The sequence below is a fragment of the Telopea speciosissima genome, chromosome 6 (assembly GCF_018873765.1).
Source record: "Telopea speciosissima isolate NSW1024214 ecotype Mountain lineage chromosome 6, Tspe_v1, whole genome shotgun sequence".
NCBI lineage: Eukaryota > Viridiplantae > Streptophyta > Magnoliopsida > Proteales > Proteaceae > Telopea > Telopea speciosissima.
The window spans coordinates 56,877,662-56,898,427 of record NC_057921.1 but is presented as its reverse complement, the minus strand read 5'-3'; the positions used below and the strand labels follow the sequence as shown (position 1 = coordinate 56,898,427).

Genomic DNA, 20,766 nt, shown 5'->3' with positions numbered 1-20,766 from the left:
ACCTTTATTATACGTAGTCGATAATACTTCCTCTCCGATACCCTTTGCACGCCATCCAAACCCCTCAATCAAGGGATTTCCCTTTGATTGTGGGTGAAGAAAAATTTAGTCCAACTTAATATATTTTAAACAAACTTTCAAATGAAGTATCCCTTATGATTGAATAAGGGAGGCATGTTTTCACCTCCTATGGGTTTGCTCAGCTGGTTTAAAACAATGTGCTTCGATCACAGGGTTTCAGGTTCCCGGGTTTTTCCCCAAGGCCTGAATTGTAAACCCGGGTGTTTCCAGCCCTGTACATGACCACTCGCACCCTCTATTTTACGAATTCGGATCCTTTACTGTCGAGCTGCCCGGCAGGATCGTGCTACCTAGACATGGTGTTGCGAGCAATGTCCGCCTTACCCCTGCCCAAACGCCTTGCCGAGTGGAGATAAGGCGGTTTTTACATGCAGCACCGTGTCTGGGCCGCACGGTGCTGCTGGGCAGCTCGGCAGTAGAGGTTCTGGAATTCTATTTTACATTTGAATGGAACGCATGAAATCTTACACAGTAAGTCCAATTCCTGAACCGGCTTATTTATTTAAGCGACAACATGATACAGTGAGGAGTATGAACACCCAAGAGGACTTCCATAGTACTCCTCACTAGAAGGAGATGGCGAAGCCACAGCTAACAGAAAAAATTTCCCCATAGACTTGACCCTTTTTTGATTTGTTAAATTTCCCCGAATACTTGCCTTCTCTTTGTTTAAAAATTTCTCCCAAGATTTGTCCTTTTAAAAAAGAAAAAAAAAACATTTTCTGATTTTCTAGTTGCAAACTCTTGTTAGCGTGGGTCAATGGCGAGTCCTTCAGTTGGCCTATTTTCTCTAAACTTTATGGGAAATCACCTCGTTGCTTCACCCACAGAGAAAAAGGTGAGTGGATGAGTGGGGGAAAATAGAAAGGATTTGTCACGCCCAACCAATAGGGAAATAAGAAAGTGAATAATCCATCATCTTCAGTGGCGGCTCAGCTCAACTTTCCATGCATTGATCCCCAGTTCACTATAAATTTAGACTGTTTAGTTCTCAAGCTTGCACTGAAACAGTGATACCATGAAAATGGCTAACAACAACAGCAAGAAATGGTTACTCAGGTTTGATAGCTCTCGCCGTTGGAGAAGACGCCAAAACAGCCATAGTACTACTAAATTCGATTGGAAGAGCAATGTAATGTTTGGGTTTGCTCTCACAATCGTATTAAGTTTTATTGATATCAAATACCAAGGTAGAGGAGGGGAGCTGTTTGGGAGTCATGGTGTGACCATTATCCTTTCCATATCTGCCATGCTTGTGGCTGTCTCTGCTTCCACAGCAGTGAAGTTCTTGAATGGTTTACTTCCACGATGGGCAAGGCTTGCCTTATCTCGTGTCAGTGTTTTCTGTGCATTCCAGACCTTATTCATGCTTGGATCCGTTCTCATATTCGACAAGACTGCACAGGTTGGGTTTATCTTCTGGGTTTTGCCCATTTTATTGTTTTTACCCATTAATCCTTTGAAGCAGCTTAGGGTTCGGGTTAGATTTCTCTGGCCATGGTTAACTGCTAAGCTAGCTTTCTTTTATGAGCTTATCTTTGGAAGAGATGATCAACAATTGTCCATCGAAACTCAGCTGCGTAGTTGCAGTTTCGTAACGGGTCTGTATTTGTTTGTGTCATCTCAGTATCATACCAGATAATAATAATGTGTTTTTCTATGAATTAAGAAGGGTTCTAGCTCTGCTTGTAAGATATGAATCGTCTCAATCTCTTTGGAGTTGCCAAAATTAAGAATCCAATCCAATATTTTGCCAGTGATTTTGTAAAATTTGATCGTGCGTGTAGATACAAATACATGAGAATGGATCATCCGCACATACCAATAGGTGAACGTACATATGAGAGCCAACCACCTGTATCAGTATCGTATCGTCCGTATCGGTTTTGTTGGTCGTCGATACCGTTTCCGTGCTGATATTGTATCGGTAGCACGGTACGGATAAGGGGTAAAATGATCAAAAAAATATTTTTTAAAGAATTTCAAAGGTATTTTTGTCCAATACAGCCGATCCAAGCTGATACTGTATCGATATTATATCGATTTTGTGGGTTACCGATATCAATTCTGATACTGTGCACTAAAACCATGAGGGAAGGAGGGATTTTTATGAAAACAAAATTAAAATGTGATTGGATCTCACATGTATGTTCACCTGATGGTACGTGCAGAGGAACCGAACTCCAAATACAGTGGCCATGCATGCATTTTTCCAAGGAGTCTGGATCAGTGGTAATTACTATTCACTTTCCTGTACACAGGGGGAGTATGAAATGGAATCTGTCCAATGCAGAACATTCCGTTTTAAATATTTTTTCCATTATTTTAATTCCTTCCTCTCAGTATGTTGATAAAATAATCTTGTTTTTTCATTTTCTTTTATTTCCAAGAAAGTAATGTCAATAAAATAATCAAATTTCTTGTCTTCCTGTCTCCGTCACTCTGGAGATCCGATTTCTTGCTTTTTAAGCATTGTGTCTCGTCACACCATTTGTGGTTCTGGGCCGTCGTGTGGGAGAGAATGGATCACCTACACGTATGTGTATGTGAACGTACATTTGAGAGGATGTTTTTTATTTCCATAAATACCCCTCCTTTATCTCCTTGTAAATGATAAAAATAGAACATGTGGTTCACATGTACCCATCTGCACGTACGTTGATGGCAGTATTGGGTCCAATTTGGATCCTCTACTACCTGTCTATGTGATCGCATGCAGCCTCACACAGGCAAAGGTAAAATGATCACCCTATCTACTGCCTGGATGGGGTCTATGCCCATTGCCTGTGTGAGGTTGCATGACAGCCGCACAGGCAAGCAACAACAAAGGATCCCGATTGGCGTTGGGTCCCTTCAATTAATTAACCATGTATTATGGCTGGTCACATTAATGGTCCAATTCTCTAACATTGTAACATTCAATGAGATTTACACAACGCCAAGATTGAGGATTTGGATCTTCTAAGGAGTAGTTGTCTGTCTTGTCTGTGCTACACAGACATTGGGTCGCATGTAAAGACCATCTTACCCCTGTCCGAGTATCTTGTTCAAATAGGGGTAATTAAAGTGGTCTTTTCACACAACCCTGCGTCTGCACAGCACAGACAGGATGGACAGCTACGCCATAGAAAATCTGGATTGCAAGATTAAAGAATGGACATCAATTTGAATCCTCTACTGCTGAACTGCCCAGACACAATGAGATATGCAATAACCGCCTTATCCCTACTCAGGCAAGACACTTGGACAGGAGTAAGATGATCATTTCCCACCTTGTTGTGTCTCGACACTATCGTTCTATCAGCCAACTCCACGAGAAAGGATCTGGATCCAATGGACATTTGATCTGATTGGATCCAAGTATGAGACTTACTGCAGGCATCAGTTAGTTGGAAAGCCGTACACGCATATCCAAATTAGAAAATTGATAAGGAAGATGAGGAGGGGACCTTCAGAATGAGTTGTCCATTTGAATATTGGACAGGTGTCGTGTAAGCACCATTCAAAGGAAAAAAGTAATGCTCATCCGGACATCTTTCCACGTACGTTTTAACTTTTAGTTATTATTATGTGATCTTCTTTAATTTATATCTATCTGTCGTCCGCCGCCAAAAGGGGAAAATGGAAAAAAGATATAAAAACCATCCTCTATTGGACTTGGATCTTGTGCAGCTCCCTGTCCAGCACCAAAACCCACCCTGAATACAGGGGGAGGTAATCATTTCACATGTGAAGCTCAGGTGGGATCCATCTGTGAAATGACTATCTTACCCCTATTTTTCTTGTCATTTAATGGTACTGCACAGGAACAGCTCCCACCATGGCGGAATAAGATTTTTTCCTCTTTTATTGGACTTGGATCTTGTGCAACTGTATTATTCAACTTTATGTTTTATATTTCTCAGATGACATGACTATGCATGCATTTGTGAAACCCCCTAATAACAAACACTTAAAGCGTACTAGGCTTTCCATTTATTTTCCATTTCTATGAAAACAGCTTTTGCATGACTTAGTCTTTATCTATAAAAACATTGATTTCTGCTTTCCATACACTACTACTTGGAGCTAGCGAGATTATGAGAGCTGAGATTAATGCATGATAGGGACGAATAATCATCTTTTTAACAATCTAACGCCCTCTATTTTGTATTTTCATAACAAAATTCCAGCTAGCATTCAAATTAGAAACACAGAAGTGATATATTGGAGGAAACTAAATAACCGTAAATATAATATTTTCATAATTACATTGGAAGGGTGAAAAGGCCAATGCATGATTTTTTGATAAATTGATATCTTGGTACATGAATACCTGATACATAATAGATAATGGTGTAAGTTGATTCGGTTCAGGATAACTATTATCTATTACCTACACAAAAGAAGAAAAGTACAGCTTATATAAGTAAATTCTTTTTTTTTTTTGTTTGTTGATGGATATAATTTAGTTGTTTTTGAATTCTGATGATTTGGGTAATAAAATTCGATGTTGTTTGTCTACCTTTATAAATTAATCGGGTCGGGTTGGGTCTGGATATGGATATAGAAATGCAGAATCCAACACAATACATATCTTGTTATATACTTACTGCAAAGAAGAAATCTATGATTTCTTCTTCAGTCAGTGGGTCCCCCATATGAGAATGTAACGAATAGAATCCACTCATTCATAGCCACTCGTGCCATCTCCGGAGTGAATGGTCATGCCATGGGATTTAAGTTCGACCCAGTTGATTGGGTTGGCAAAGCCGCATCCGGTGGAGGAATATGCGAACCAACGATTAAACCAACTCCTGTAGGCCCACCCAACTGGGGGAGATTGGTCTCTCTTTCGGACAGGCTAACCGGTTCAACCGACAGTCCACGGCCCAGTGGTTGAACACCACTCTCGTCCAAAATGTCCCTAAATATAAGGTTGCAAGCCCCTTCCAAGACTTGCTCGATACCTTCACGGAAGACTTGTCTATTGGCATAAAAATGTTCTAGACTCCAGAGTGAAATCCCGGTCCAAAATATTTGAAATGAGAGGAAGTAGAGTAGTTGAAGAATTTGTCATTTCCTCTGATTCAATGTATGCCAGTGCAGCTTGTGCCTCTGCAGCAACAAGCGTGAGTTTGGTATCATTATCTCTGTGGCTACCTTTTGTATGATTGATGTAGATATGACATGCATTATGGCCAAGCCACTTAAGGAATAACCAATTAAAAGCCAATAATCACCATAGTAGAGCAGACGCTTCTGATTCCATCCATACTAATCACGGAATTAAGATCTGACGTTCAAGGTCGTAGAGGGACAAGATGGTTCCGAATGCATGAATCCATTTCAGTGGATGATCGAGGATTACGATGACTGCGCACTTTATATATATATAAAACAAAATGTGGGGCCAGTCAAGATGATCTGGGCCGTTGGTGCATCAAATATATTTTTTTTAATAGAAGATCGAGTTAATTTGCAAAACTTGGTTACTATACTGTCATTTATAGGAGATCCGATCAAACAGAGGAGTCCCTTCACAAAGGAAGCGTGTATTACTAGTTAGGAAAAGGTATGTTCTCGTTTCGTGGTGGAAATGTGGAATGCATGGCTTGGAGTTAGTAGAAGAAAATGCAAGTATGGTGTTCGTAGATATATAAGTAAATTACTCCCCCCCTCCCCTCGATTATGTTCGAATGATAAATCCCTCCCCTGGATATTGCATAATGACTCTCCCCTCCCTTGCATTAATAAAATTCTATCAATAGTACCCATTTCGTTAAAAATGACTGTTAAGTGATGACATCACCTTAAATATATTCATTTAAGCCCATAAATACCCTTATGATTGTGATATACCAAGATTACCCTCCCTAATGCCCTTCTTCTTCTTCTTCTACCTACAACGCCATTTGCCCCCAACCCAGATGAATTACACGAATAAGAAACCAAAAAACAAAATGATTTGAACAATCAAACAGCACCAACTGGTTTCCACCCAAGTTTTTGTTTTTTACATCGACACCATACTTGATCGCCACGCCTGTAAGGGTATCAAATTTAGAAACATGATGTTCAATATAATTAACGTCACCGTCGGAGAAGAAGATGACATAGGGAACAAAAGCAAATTATTGGACATTGTCGTCTGATTGTTCTCCCTGCTATCACACATTCGATCTAACGCAAACTGGTGATTTCCATTTCCATTGCCCCCACTTTTATCTAACTACATCACTAATAATTTTCCTCAATCCAAGAAAACCCTAAATCGTTCAAATCCTAAAGAACTCTCATCATACCATCACCTATAACCCTTCGAAAACCAAGGATTCTCAAAAGGCCTACAAAATTTTCTCTCGTTTTGCACAGATCAGGAAATGCCACACCAAAATCTTAATAGAATTCACACAAAAAAAAAAAAAAAAAAAAAAAAACCCCACTGGTAAAATTGCAGGAAATGAGGAATTCACAGTTATTCGTAACCTTTTGGTACGACAAATCATGAGGAAAGGGATTAAAAGAACGAAAACCCATAAAACACCAGAGATGGAGCGAAATGGGTTTCTTAGATCTCGGCGCACCGTTATCAGATTTGGATTTAGTCTTGTGTTCCAGTGTAGAATTTTGCTTTGACGATTCTTCCTCTGTTCCAGCCTTTAGGATGCTATTAGGAGGGTCGTTGGCATTTTCTGCATCCAGCAGTAGCCAATTTTGCCGCTGTTCATGGTGGTTTTGGGTTTTGAAATCGGGTTGACAAAGGGACAAAGGGATTATTTAGGTCGTTTTTACCGACAACGATGGCCTGCATTTGGATCACCGTCAATAGGCCGTCTTTTGCCAGGACTGCTCTGATTCATCAAGGGCGATATCGGTCCAAGCCAAGATGGGAGTTGCAGGTCCAAGCCGAGATGGGAGTTGCAGATCCAAGCCGATATGAGTTGCAGGCGGTTTCAACTCCTCATCTTCGAGTTTCTCTTTTCCAATGGTTGAAGACGATAGGGAAAGAGAAAGAAGTAGAATGTCTTAAGACACTAGGGTAATATGGTCTTTTTGTAAGACTTAACTCTCAGAGGGTAATACGGTCTCTTTCTAACACTTAACTTTCAAAGGGTAATATGGTCTTTTACTAACACGTAACAGCCATTTTTAACGGAATGGATACGATTGATAGAATCTTGTTAATGCAGGGGAGGGGAGGATCATTACGCAATACCCAAGGGAGGGGTTTGTCATTTGACCATAATCGAGGGGAGGGGGGAGTAATTTACTGTAGATATATATATGAATCCGAATTGGTCTGGGATTCATTCCTTATCTTTTCCTTTTGTTTTATTTTACTTTTTCAGACGGGTACTCCAAACATTTTGTTTAATTTTCTTATGGTGTTTTTGGCGGGATTCTTGATCGTCGAAAAGGGAGTGGAGGTAATAATCTAAATGTCATATATGAGTCATGTTTTTCTTTTTGTTTCTTTCATTCAAATAGTTTTGTTGTTTCATATGTTATAGATACACTATAGTTTATTGTTTGGTTTAGCCGAGTTCATAAATTTTGTCCAGTGCATGCATTAATTATTAATATGTACTTCCCATTTTCATTTTTGTTTTACTTTTTCAGAAGTTGGTGCATGCATGGCTGGAGCAACTAGAAGACGAAGAGGAGAGAGAAGTAAGAGAAGCGGCAGAGACTCTGTTGATCTTAAAATATGGTAGGCAACAGAAAGAGTGAGCTGCAATTAATTGAAGAGTAAATCGTGGGTTAAGCCAGGTAACAAGTTGGTGACGACTTCGCACACTCGCTCTTTTGACTTAAAAAATCAAACAAAAAATGTGTGTTGTTGGGAAAAAGTGGTGTAGGGATTATTACGTGAAGCTATTAATTATTTGTAAAGTTGTTCATCTTAAACAATGTTGTTTTTCTGCACAAGTTGATTAACCCTAAACAATTAGTTTCTTGTACAGGCTTTATTAGGGCTGCAATAGGGTCAGGTTGGACCAGGATTTATAGAACCCTAGCCCAACCCTAAGTCCCTTTAGCTGGGCCCAGACCTAACCCGATGCTGACTTAGGGCCAGAAAAATCCAACCCTGATCCGCCCTCAGGGTCGGGCCGGGCTGACCCTGATTGGCCCTGATCATGAGGAAGGGAAGGAAATGCGTGGGCTGGATGGGCCAGGGAGAAAAGTATCAATTTTAAATAAAATAACACTGTAATAAAATATAATATATCACTTATTGTCTTCATATATAATATATTATATAACAAAATGTGGGTGACGTTTAAAGTTTATAATATATATTTTATTGTATAACTTAAAACAGGGTTGGGCCGGGCTGGACCAGGCTTAGCCCGAGGCCTCAACCCTAACCCAACCCGACCCTTACTCAGGGCCAAACTGACACCCCCTAGGCTGTATATTTAGGCTGACTTAATTAGCTTACAATCTAGTTGGATTTGGTTATGCAATGAAATAATTCGAGCTAAAATGTTTGTTATTCTTTCTATAATGAAACCCACTCATTTTCCAATCAAATACTAGTATTTATAATTATGGTCATTTTAATATCAAAGACTTTGGTCCATTAAAATTTTTTCTTTGCAATAAGATTGTTAGATCCACTAAAGGGATTTTTCTATCTCGAAGAAAATATACATTGGAGATGCATGCTTAGTGATGCAGGTTCACTTGGATCTATACCAGTCAAATAAAGACTCTTATATTTCGACAAAACAGCGTGGCAAATCTTTTTTACCAAAGCTGTTAGTCAAGAGTAGTACGTATTATTTTCTTCGTAGCAAGTTGGGCTTCCATGATGTTCACACTTCCAACTTGAGGGGGAATGTTGAGTTTTATTAGTTGGGTCAAGACCCGTACCTAGGGAGAGAGGTAAGATCAGTGAAGAACTCAATTTAAGGAGTAATGCAGCCGCGAAACATAAGAATATTGAACTCTCCTCCTCCCGTGGATGTAAGCAAATGCCGAACCATGTAAACCTTCTCATTTTTCCTCTTTCTTTTTTATGTTTCCATTAATTATTAACATATAGGAATCAACTCTTGTAACTCTTACACACAAGAAACCCATTGTAGGAGCTCATGATTTTGTTTTCTTCCATAGCTTTAGAAACTGAAGAGAACTCTCAAGCACACCAAAATCCAACCTCTTCTATGCCAACCCACGAACCCATGTACAATTGGATTCAATCCCTTTTCCTTCAGCTGTTAAACCATCTTGCCCTTTTCTTACTTCGCAATCATCATTTTGAAATTTTATTTTAGGAGAATGTTCTCTAGGCCGCAGCGCAGACACATAAACTTGCCACTCAGGGGGTAGGGAGGTCATTACGCCCACCCCATGTGCAATTTTGACATGTAAATGGAAATTACAGTCATTTTAAGAAAAACCATGTTTGGCATGGCCGGCCAGGCCCACCAAGGGTTCATCAAATACAAATGGACAAACTTGTTTAGGTCTCAAGGAAAAAAGAGCTTTTATAGAAGTTTTTCATTATTCTTACTTATGTTTCATATTTCTCAGATGACTGACAATGCATGCATTTGTGAAACCCCCTAATAACAAACCCTTAAAAGAGCGCTAGGTTTTCCATTTATTTTACATTTCTATGAAAACAGCTTTTGTATGACTAGTCTTTATCTATAAGAACATTGGCTTTTGCTTTTCATACACTACTACTTGGAGCTAGCGAGATTATGAGAGCTGAGATTAATGCATGGTAGGGATGAATAATCATTTTTTTAACAATCTAACACCCTCTATTTTGTATTTTCATAGCAGAGTTCCAGCTAGCATTCAAATTAGAAACACAAAAAGTGATATATTGGAGGAAACTGAATAAGGTAAGTATAATTTTTTCATAATTACATTTGCAGGGTGAAAAAGCCAATGCATGAATTTTTGATAAATTGATCGATATCTTGGTTAAGAAATGAATAACCGATACATAATAGATAAGAGTGTAAGTTGGTTCGGTTCAGGGTCAGTGGTAATGGTGTTCATCAACGAACCCAAGGAGGGTAGTCACTATTTGGGAAAGTATATTTCCGTTCGGCAGTGATGAGAGAATATGTTAAAGCTGTTGGAAAAGGTGCCGGTGTTTCGACCCAAGAAGCAAGTCCAGGGGAGGAGGGCCGAATAGATTATCCGTAATTTCAAAATAGAATTTATAATTAATTATAGGGAAGAAGTTCTCTGTCCGGGAGTGTGGCCTACGCCAACACTCCCATGAGTCTATCTCTCTCCTCCCCATGTGAAAAGACATCTCTGCCCCCTTTTTTTAAAGGAGGAGAGAGATAGACATAAGGGAGTGCTGGCATAGGCCACACTCCCGTAAAGAAAACTACTTCCCTTAATTATAATAGAGGATAACTATTATCTATTAGTAAAGCTTATATAAGTAAATTCTTTTTTTTTTTTTTTTTTTTTTTTTTTTGTTGGTAGATATAATTTAGTTGTTTTTTAATTCTGATTATTTGGGTAATAAAATTCGATGTTGTTTCTCTACCTTCATACCTTAATCGGATCGGGTCAGGTCGGGTCGGGTCTGGATATGGATATAGAAATGCAGAATCCAACACAATACATATATAGTTAGTTATGGGAAACAGTTTTCTGTCAGGGAGTGTGGCCTAGCACTCCCATGTGTCTATCTCTTTCCTTTTTAAAATAAGGGGGTAAAGATGTCTTTTCAAATGGAGAGGAGAGAGATAGGCTCATGGGAGTACCGGCATAGACCACACTCGCCCGGACAGAGAATTTTCTCCCTATAGTTATATACTTACTCAGAAGAAATCACGGATTTCTTCTTCCGTCAGTGCCGAGTGAGTCCCCCCATAAGAGAATGTAACGAATAGAGTCCGCTCATTCAAAGGCGCACTCGTGCCATCTCCGGAGTAAATGGTCGTGTCTGGGTTGGCAAAGCCGCAACCGGTGGAGGAATATCTGAACCAGCGGTAAGTTAAACCAACTCCTGCAGGCCCACCCAACCGGAGGAGACTGATCTCTCCTCAACACAAGCGTGAGTTTGGTGTCTTCATATATCTGAATTGGTTCCGAATGCATGAATCCATTCCAGTGGATGATCGAGGATTACGATGACTCCTCTCCTCGATCGGATCTCCTATAAATAATAGTATAGTAACCAAGTTTTGCAAATTAACTAGATCTTCTATAAAAAAATATATATATTTGACGCACCAACGGCCCAGATCATCTTGACTGGCCCTACATTTTGTTTAATTTTCTTATGCTGTTTTTGGCAGGATTACTGATCGTCAAAATCGTCAAGATTAAGGTTCTAGAGAAGCAGCTCCCCAAATTTCCAATTCTTTGAAGGGAGTGGAGCCAATAACCGAAATGTCATATATGAGTCATTTTTTTTCTTTTTGTTTCTTTCTTTCAAATAATTTTGGTGTTTCATATGTTATAGATCGATAGATACACTAGTTTATTGTTTGGTTAGCCGAGTTCATAAATTTTGTCCAGTGCATGTATTAAATATTAATACGTATTTTCCATTTTCTTTTTTATTTTATTTTATTTTTTCAGAAGCTGATGTATGCATGGCTGGAGCAACTAGAAGAAGAAGAAGAGGAGAAAGAAGTAAGAGAGGTGGCAGAGACTCGGCTCATCTTGAAGTATGGTAGGCAACGGAAAGAGTGAGCTGCAATTAATTGAAGAGTGAATCTTCTGGGTTAAGCCATGTAACTAAGGGTGTTAAATGGTTCGATTTTGGTTAAATGGTTCGGTTCAGTTTGGTTTTGATTGATTGAAGATACAAACCGTAACCAGACCGTCTCTTAATCAAAACCTGGACCATTTGGTAAATGGTTTCGGTTAAATGGTTCTAAACAATTTTTCACGGTTTTGGTTAGACAGTTGTGTACACATTTTCTACTCTATTTATTAATACTTGTTATTAGTTAATAGTTATTGCTCATTACTTACTATGTTATTAGGTTTTTTTTTTTTGGAAAAAGGAAATCATTAATGAAGAAACATAACTGCTTAGTAGTTGTTACTTGCTAGATTTTGACTTTTTGTTTATAAAAAAGAAAAAATTGTTAAGTTTTTGAATAGTTAGACGGTTTGGTTATAATCGGTTTTAATTGAATTACACGATTTAAAACCTTTGGATTAATCGGCCTAAATTGAATCAAATCGATTAAATAAACGATGTCATTTCTAAAATCATAATCGGACCATTTAACTAAACGGTCTATCGATTTCGGTTTAAACGGTTCTGTTTGGTTTCGGTTTAGTGTTGACACCCTTACATGTAACAAGCTGGTGAAGACTTCATTAATTAGGCCGGGTTGCACCTATCACCTTACTGTTCACGTTATTACTAGTAGTAGTAGTAGTACAAGATTTCATTAATTAGGGTTGCAGCCAGGGATATTAGGTCCTGTTTGGCATTTGCCCTTCCACTTGGCTGGGGGAGGTCCAAAAAAATTCATCTTTGAAACTCTTAGACAGACTGCATGTAAATTCTTGAATGAAATATAAATGGATTAACCCACCATGACCACAATCTGGATCGTCTACGGCCTGCCTGCCCGTAGCAGCCTCCTAATGAGGCGTGGTGCAATGACCACCTTACCTCTGCCCGAGTGTCTTGCCTGAGTAGGGTTAAGGAGGTCATTGCGCCGCACCTCATTAGGAAACTGCTACGGCTCCTATGGGCAGCAGGTCGTAGAAGATCCTGATCCGCAGCAGCAAGAACTCCCCACTTACATCTTATTCTGAACCAAAGGAGATCGATCGATGCAAAATATGCAATGTTCTAACAACTATAAATTAAATGCAAAATTATGGAATGTTCTTGTATTATGGTCTTCTAGCTAGCAACTATTAAATATAGGATCTCAATGTAACAAGGTGGGAATTAGAACTGTTTTGTACGTACGGTGTGGCTATAACCACCTTGGAGCATTAATTATTGGACTTGCATAAATTACATTATAGAAATCAAATCTATAGCTTTCCTCCTTAAGATGATGTGCCTCTAATTCAATTTTTGGATCCTCCATCTCTGCTGTCACATGTCAGCCTGATTTTACAAATAAAGGAGGTCATGGATTATGAGAATGGTAGTTGTTGGAACCTGAGTACGTACACTATGTCAATACTCGATCTTTGATTGGATTATATTCAGCTCATCCTAGACTCGACTCGACTCGGAGCAAGTTTTAATGGAAATTGATTTAAAAATGACATAAAAAAGAAAAAAGCACAAACAAAAACAAAGAGGCAATTCCTTGAGTGAAGGAAGGAAAGACCATGAGAGGGAGAGATAGGGGGATACTTGGAGTGTGGAGAGGAGTCGCCACCGCCGCACCGTCATCATCGTCATCGCCGGCAGGTAGTGAGTGAGGAGAGGAGGGTTTGGTCTGCAAAATAAATGCCACGTCAAAACACAGTTGGATTAGATCTAGGGCAAACCATGATTCTTCGAGTGAAATACTCCCATTTACCTGAAGTTGCAAGGGCAGGAGCTTCGTTCGTGCGAGGAAGATGAACGCCTTCGAATCTGAATGTTATGGCAGAGAAGGAGTTAGGGATTTAGAAACAAAGAGGTTCGTGAGGGTGTTTTGTCAACGTGAGGTCGGGCCCAGAATTAGTCGGTCCAATCGGGTGCCGAACGGACCAAGACCCTACACTGGGACTGCCCGGTTATTAAACGTGTCGGGTTCAAGCCCGACATATTTAGTAAACGGGCCGTGCTTTAGTCGGATGGGCTTGGTCAGTATTACCGGGCCGGGCCGGGCCGGGCCTGGAATTGACACCCTTAATTTCCTCTACTCATTTTAAGCTGAAATTGTACCCATAAGATGCACTTGCCTGGTCGTCCATCACATGGATTAACCCATTTCTCTCCCCCCTCTCTCTCTCTTCCTTTCACAGTTTCACGGTTACATCGTCTCTGTCTGTATTAATGAGAGAAAAAGATGTGGATTTCAGATTTCTAACTCTTAGAGAGGTGCAGGAACTGCATCAACCCAAGCAACCAAAATGGGTGGGTGGAATGGGACGTGAAACCATCATAGGACCACCGAACACCCATTTTTGGAAAATTCTAACCTTATTCTCTCTCTTCTTGGTACTACTGTCAAGATAATCATGGATACGTACAGCCAAGTGTCAATTTTCTTTTGACCCAAAACATCGTCTCTCTGATTTTACTCCTTTTTAATAAGAGAGAGAGAAAACCCTCCATCAGATTTCTCACTGCATCTGCATGCAATGTACCTTTTTTAAGTTTCTTTCTTCTTCTTCTTCTTTTTCTTTTTCAAATTTAAATTATGGGAAGCAACCATGTGTCTTCCTTCTTGTTTTGAGAGAGAGAGAGAGAGAGAGAGAGAGAAAAGGGTTTGTACCCTGTAATAGTAAGAGTAGATAAAGTTTATTGGAAGCTCTTGCATCTTTATTGTTACCCATTTATTGCCCCTCTTTTCTTGAACTCTATGTAGAAAGATAGGGTTTATTAGAAAGATACCAAATTTCTCAAGTTTTGATCCTAATTCACTAAAAATACCATGTTTATAGAGAGAGAGAGAGAGAGAGTTAGTTTTCATGAATTGGAAATAAATTGGAGATATCTTTTTATGCCAATAAAGTAGAAGGGTGAAGTGGGAATCCATTAGGCTAGCTGAGTGATAAAGTTGGGAAATCAAATTGGAGGGGACCAAACAGATTTTTAATCCTAATTAGCTTACCTCTTCAGGTAGTTGCTCACATGTATGGATTGAATTCCCTAAAAAATCACTGCCACAACCAAATGATGACCCTTGGCTTGCACTCATTTTTTGCAACTTCACCAATAAATGGTAGAGACAGAATACATGAAACTATTAAAAGAAAAAAAAAAAAGGGAAATTTTTACCAGGAACCTTAAAGAGACATGGAAGAATTACAGAAGTTAATTAACCCTAAACAATTAGTTTCTTGTATAGGCTTTATATTTAGGCTGACTTAAGTAGCTTTACAATCTAGTTGGATTTGGTTATTCAAAGAAATAATTCGAGATAAAATGTTTGTTATTCTTTCTATAATGAAACCCACACATTTTCCAATCAAATATTAGTATTTATAATTATAATTATAATTTGACATTATGGATAACAATCCAAAAGCTTATTTAGAGGTTGCAGCTGGGTCTGGTTTAACAAAATAAAACTTAGTTTAATTCAGTTGCAGATTAGCCCAGATGGCCAGGTTTGAATTTTCCATTCCAATCTGGATCAAATTAACCATCTTTTGTGCCCTAAAATAATTTCAGCCCTCTTTATTTTTTATTCTTTGTCCCTCATTTAAACCCTCATGACTGATAAGAAATATCTCAAGCAGTGACCAATCATTTGTCTTAATTCTAAGCTTACCTAAATAATAATATAGAAATTTTCCAAAACACTTAAAATTGATGCTTGACAGAACCCAAGAAATACCAAATATATTCAGAAAATAGGAGCTGAGAACTCAAGAATGTGATACTCTGTCATTACCTATTATGCCTAGCTAGGGTTTTGGCCAACTTCCCTTTATTTAACCTAATTTGGGTACTATTCTGGTTTCCTACTCTCTGCAAAACTTACTATAATAAGTAATACCCATGAAGAACGAAGCTGCTTGTCAACAAAGAGGCAGTGGGTGGTTAAAGGTCACTTGTTATCTTTTTTTCTTGTTCGAATTTGGACTAGTTAACACAGTAAATTACAACCATACCATTCCACTTCCAATTTAGGTTCACTGATAAGGTGCAATTTGGTAATTTTTAATGAAATAAGTGAGGGGTCAAGTTGGGACTTTATTAAGATGTCTTCTCTTTACACTTCACTCTACAAGTATCACACGCTTCATTTCATTCTCTCTACTCCAACAAGAAACCAAAGCAAGAAGAGGTAATTAACTCAGGCTAGCTGAGCACTCCACCTTCTCTTCCTTCCTCTCTAGCTTTTCTCTTCTTTCATCTCCTTCTCTAAAGCCTTTTGGGTTTTTCAAAGACCAATTAAGTTTCCACTTCTGATGACAGTTCTTTGAGCCTATATTAATCCTTTATTTAAACTTTCTTGCTAAAACCAAAACCTCCATCTTTGTTATTTTCTTGTAATTCTTTTCAAGAATATTGATCTTTAAATTAGTTTTTGTGACTTAAACAAGGATATTCAAGCATAAGAAATAATAATGGGTAAAATTTCCTTTTCTTTTCTTCTTTCCCTAACAGGAAGAGAGACATAGCTACAGTACTGCTGGATAATTATGGGGAGGGGAAAGATAGAGATCAAGAGGATCGAGAATACTACCAACAGGCAAGTTACCTTCTCGAAACGCCGAGGAGGGTTGTTGAAAAAGGCTCATGAACTTGCTGTGTTGTGTGATGCCCAACTTGGGCTCATCATTTTCTCTAGCACTGGCAAGATGTATGAATATTGCAGCTCCCACTGCAGGTCTGCTTCTACCTTTTTTGTTTTCCTTTTTCAATTCTAGTTTTCTAAGGTGGGTTGTGCATATGGGTGATTCTTGTTTTTTTTTTTTTTTATTTGTAAATCTGTGATTCTTCTTGCAGTAGCATCTTTTGTTATATTGTAGTTGGAGTTTGAATTTTGAAGCTTAATAGCTTCATATGATCTAATTAATCTTTCTTTTTTCTTTACTTAAACAGCTTAATCTAAGACTTACATTGTCCCTTCTTTTCAGTCTTACTACATGAGTGTTCTGCATTGCATTGATCTGTGTGTGTATGTGTATGTGAGTGTGTATGTGTGTGTGTAACTTGGATCTTTTGCTAGGTTTTTTTTTTTTTTTTTTTTTTCTCTGCCTTCCTTTTTTATTTCGCGTTTTCATTTCTGATTTTCTAACTGTTAATTATATGAATTGCTACTCTAATTGGGATTCAGTTCAGTTGGTATTAACATGTGTAGGGAATACTATAGTATTCTTGTGGATTGTTTTGTGAAATAATTGTTGAATGTTCATTCTGATATTTTTGTGGATTTTTTGTGAAATAATTCTTGAATGTTGATTCTGATCCTAATAAATTGATGAGAGTCTGTTATACTAAATTTATCAAATTACAACAATAATCTATATATTGCTGATATATAATTCCACATTAGTTATGAGCAAGCCCTTTTTTTTTTTTTTTTTGAATAATCATTAAAGTTTCTTCATCCATTAACCCTTCATTGATGTTGAGATCTCCTAGCCTATTGGAGACATCTTCTTGGGTGAATGTGATCCACTTATCAAAGGATTTCTGTAAATTAAGAACCTTGAATGATGAGTTACTCTTAAATCACAACATTTATGATGATATAAGAAAATTATGTATATACAGTGCTAGTGTACACACTCTCTCCTCTCTGACCCCCTACATCTGAATCATGAGGTTCTTCCTCCAATGCACTCATTGGCTTGGCGTGGGAGATACCAATACACACTGGTAGCGACGATGCTAACATCATTTTACAAAACATTAAAATTTTCATTACCAATTAATTACTATCCCCTAACATTTTGATTTCATTGTGATGTATGTTATAATAGCATGCAACAAATCATGGAAAGATACCAAAAGGTGTCAGGGACTCGTATCCAGGAGTATGACAACAAGGTAAATTAATTAATTCAATCTTAATTAATATTAATATTGTTTATCAAGAAGACTAGCTACTAAAAGATGCATGGGAGGGGTTTAAGATTTTATTTTGAAGTTTTTTATTATTATTGTTTTTGAATTTGTTGGGCAGCAAGTATTCAATGAATTGACAAAGATGAGGAGTGAGACTGATAAGCTTCAAGCAAGCATGAGACATTTCTATGGAGAGGATTTGGGTTCTTTACCTTATAACGACTTGCATCAGCTTGAAGAAACACTTGAGAACTCTGTTAACAAAATAAGAGCCAGGAAGGTAATTAATATTCTAAACCTTTCAATTCCCAAGTGAAATTGGATCTCTCTCTCTCTCTCTCTCTCTCTCTCCTGTTGGGTGGGAGCTACTGGGTTGCTAGAATGAAATTTTGGGTTGAAATCAGACTTTATTAATGTAATCTTTGTTTAACAACTTACAGAACCAGCTAATGCAACAACAGCTTGACAATCTTCGTAGGAAGGTATATATGAACAATCTTTCTCTCTCTCTCTCTTTGTTTTGTTTGATACTGATTAGTCTGTGTCACTTGCAGGAGCAAATCTTACAGGACCAGCACAACCAGATGTACCGTTGTGTAAGTTTAGTTTTACCGTGATGCTTAATTTCTATGCTTTAATTAAAAAATCATTAGGGCAGACCTCGGCGCAACTAAGTTTGCTCCATTGCTACCCAATGGTCAGGAAATAGTCTCTCCCCGAAGCCCCAGCTGGAAGGGGGATAAAAATGCGTAACACCCCTCCCCCCCACCTCTCCTGTGCGAGTTCAGTTTCTCTACACATAAACGTACATGTTCGAGGCAACCACATGTTCCATTTTTTGTCATATACAAGGGGAGGAGAGGTATTTATGAAAACAAAAGAGACATGTCATTGCCTCTCAGACATGCACGTACATGCAGATAATCCATTCTCTCCTATGCTCCTATTGAATTCGCATATCCATCTCCTTTGCCCTAGCCGGCCTTTTAATTATTTTGTAAGGGAAAAAAAAAATAAAACAAAGTTTTATTGTAGTCTGTGGGCCCATTCAAATATAATCAGGTTGAGAATCCTACCATGCAGACCCATTTAGTGGGCCCATTATGGATGATATTACAAGTTCTGAGATGGTGTCACATTGTGGAAATTTATCTCCTTCAGTTTTCTGCACAGCCCAGTTCTTCAGTTCCTCTAATAAGGGGGGTGGACTACACCCGGACAGACTGTTCGGGAAGGAGTAGGGTAGTCATTAAGCCCCCTCCCCACCCCCCTTGTTAGGGGGTGCATTATTTGCATGGTAATATAAATAAGTTAGGTTTTATTTGAAGTTTGAAGATAGGTAGGTAATTAAGTGTGTAATTTAATAAGTGGTGTTTTATGGTGTGATGGATGGCTAATTAAATAGATTCAAGAGCTGGAGCAGCAGCAAGTAGTGATGGAACAGAAGAGCATGGAACAGCAGCAGCAGCAGCAACCAGTATTGGATATTGGGCTTTATGCAGATGATTTGGGGAGAAACATGCTTCATCTCTCCCCTCTCTCTCCACCTCCTCCTCCTCATCATCAGTTTCACACTACTACTCATCCTCATCATCGTCTTCAGCCTACTCAGCCTAACCTCCAAGAAGCTACTACTACTACTCTCCCACGCCATGCTTTGCAGCTTTAATATTAATTGGTACTGATTAATTCCCTACTATGTATATACTCACCCTCCTCTCTTCCCTTGCCAAAATTAGCCCTATACATGTATAGGTCATTTTAGTTTTAGGGTAGGTATCCTAGTTTATTCACATTTTACTACTTATTTTTGCAGGTATGTGAGATCCCATGTAAAAGGGCTTCATCAGATCATGAAGAAGGATTGTCATGAGGAGTTTGCTTGTCAGATCATGAACCTCCATCATCTCAACTACTATAAAGTGTTAATTTGTTAATTGAGTACTATAATATATATAATATTTGGTGTTGATTGTTACTTTGTTTGTGTTGTGTTGTGTTGTGGATTTTATAAACTAATACATTAATTATATATGTAGCATTGTGAGCATATATTATTTTCAGTAATTCTCCATATGTTCCTTACTAGCTTCCTCTAGCTATTACATTCACTTGAATACATATCCATTCTAACTATAATTAAGAATAATTATACTATGACTTAAGGTTTTCTTGGTACTTAAATTTATCAAGTTTTTAATTTACATCTTAATATATCAAATTTGGATCAACAAAAATGACTCAATAAGTCTGAATTGTTAAACCCCGATTGGATTACTTGTAAATTTCAACAAATTATGCATTTTGAAGCCTACATGTAAGGGAGAGAGGATTCTTAATAAAATTTATTGCACGCCCTACCAAATTCGCCATGTTAGAATTTCTCTCACTCACAATACATTTTATTGACAAGTCAATAGTTTGATAAGACTAATTAGTCTAAATGATTTGATTATTCTGACTAATGATTTCATCAGAATTTGTTGAATACATTAATTGTTGGAATAATATTGTACTATTTTTCCAACCAATTTGATTAAGACATAAGTGAAGTATCATAGGTAGTAGTTAAGGTCTCTCTATTTAATTAGCTGATAATAACAAGTGAAAAAAGTCAAGTTTCTAACAAATAAATTAGGCCAATAAAACTTGAAATTAATTTGTCTTGCCCTTGACCCCTAGCTAGCTTGTTGACTTATCTTGCTCTTAGTTTCCAATATAATTAATTTTCCTCTATATATATTAATCTCATTCCCTTAGGATGTCATACCATTTTCTATATTGTTACTGTATATTAATTATTTATATAGTTATAATTAATCTCTTACAATTAAGTAATAAAATACCTTGGTCCTTAATTAATTTGCTAAAACAACATAATTCACACTAAAATACTTGTTTTAAGAGTAGAAAATTGCCATAAACTATCCCTACTTTGAAAGATATAAAATACCAGAGTATAATTGAAGACAATTGATGTCTTGCCTAAATATCCAAATTGTCATGAGAAAGACCTTTTATTATGATTAGGGTAAATTACACATCACCCCTTG

At 37.9% G+C, this 20,766-nt stretch overlaps 1 protein-coding gene across 1 annotated transcript; it reads left to right on the top strand.

Annotated features, from left to right (window-relative positions):
- Window positions 1-15,878: 15,878 nt before the first annotated feature.
- Window positions 15,879-19,382, top strand: LOC122665968 (MADS-box protein GGM13-like). Its single transcript, XM_043862087.1, has 7 exons — window positions 15,879-15,983; window positions 16,307-16,529; window positions 17,629-17,695; window positions 17,832-17,993; window positions 18,154-18,195; window positions 18,268-18,309; window positions 19,119-19,382. The coding sequence occupies exons 2-7, from the start codon at window positions 16,342-16,344 to the stop codon at window positions 19,380-19,382; spliced, it is 765 nt and encodes a 254-aa protein (XP_043718022.1). The 5' UTR covers window positions 15,879-15,983; window positions 16,307-16,341.
- The last annotated feature ends 1,384 nt before the right edge of the window (window positions 19,383-20,766 follow it).

Excerpts from the sequence above, each read along its gene's own strand:
- LOC122665968 (XM_043862087.1), top strand. The coding sequence starts at position 16,342 with ATGGGGAGGGGAAAGATAGAGATCAAGAGGATCGAGAATACTACCAAC. Across the intron at positions 17,994-18,153 it reads ACAAAATAAGAGCCAGGAAG|AACCAGCTAATGCAACAACA; the intron begins GTAATTAATATT and ends AACAACTTACAG. Across the intron at positions 18,310-19,118 it reads ACAACCAGATGTACCGTTGT|ATTCAAGAGCTGGAGCAGCA; the intron begins GTAAGTTTAGTT and ends CTAATTAAATAG.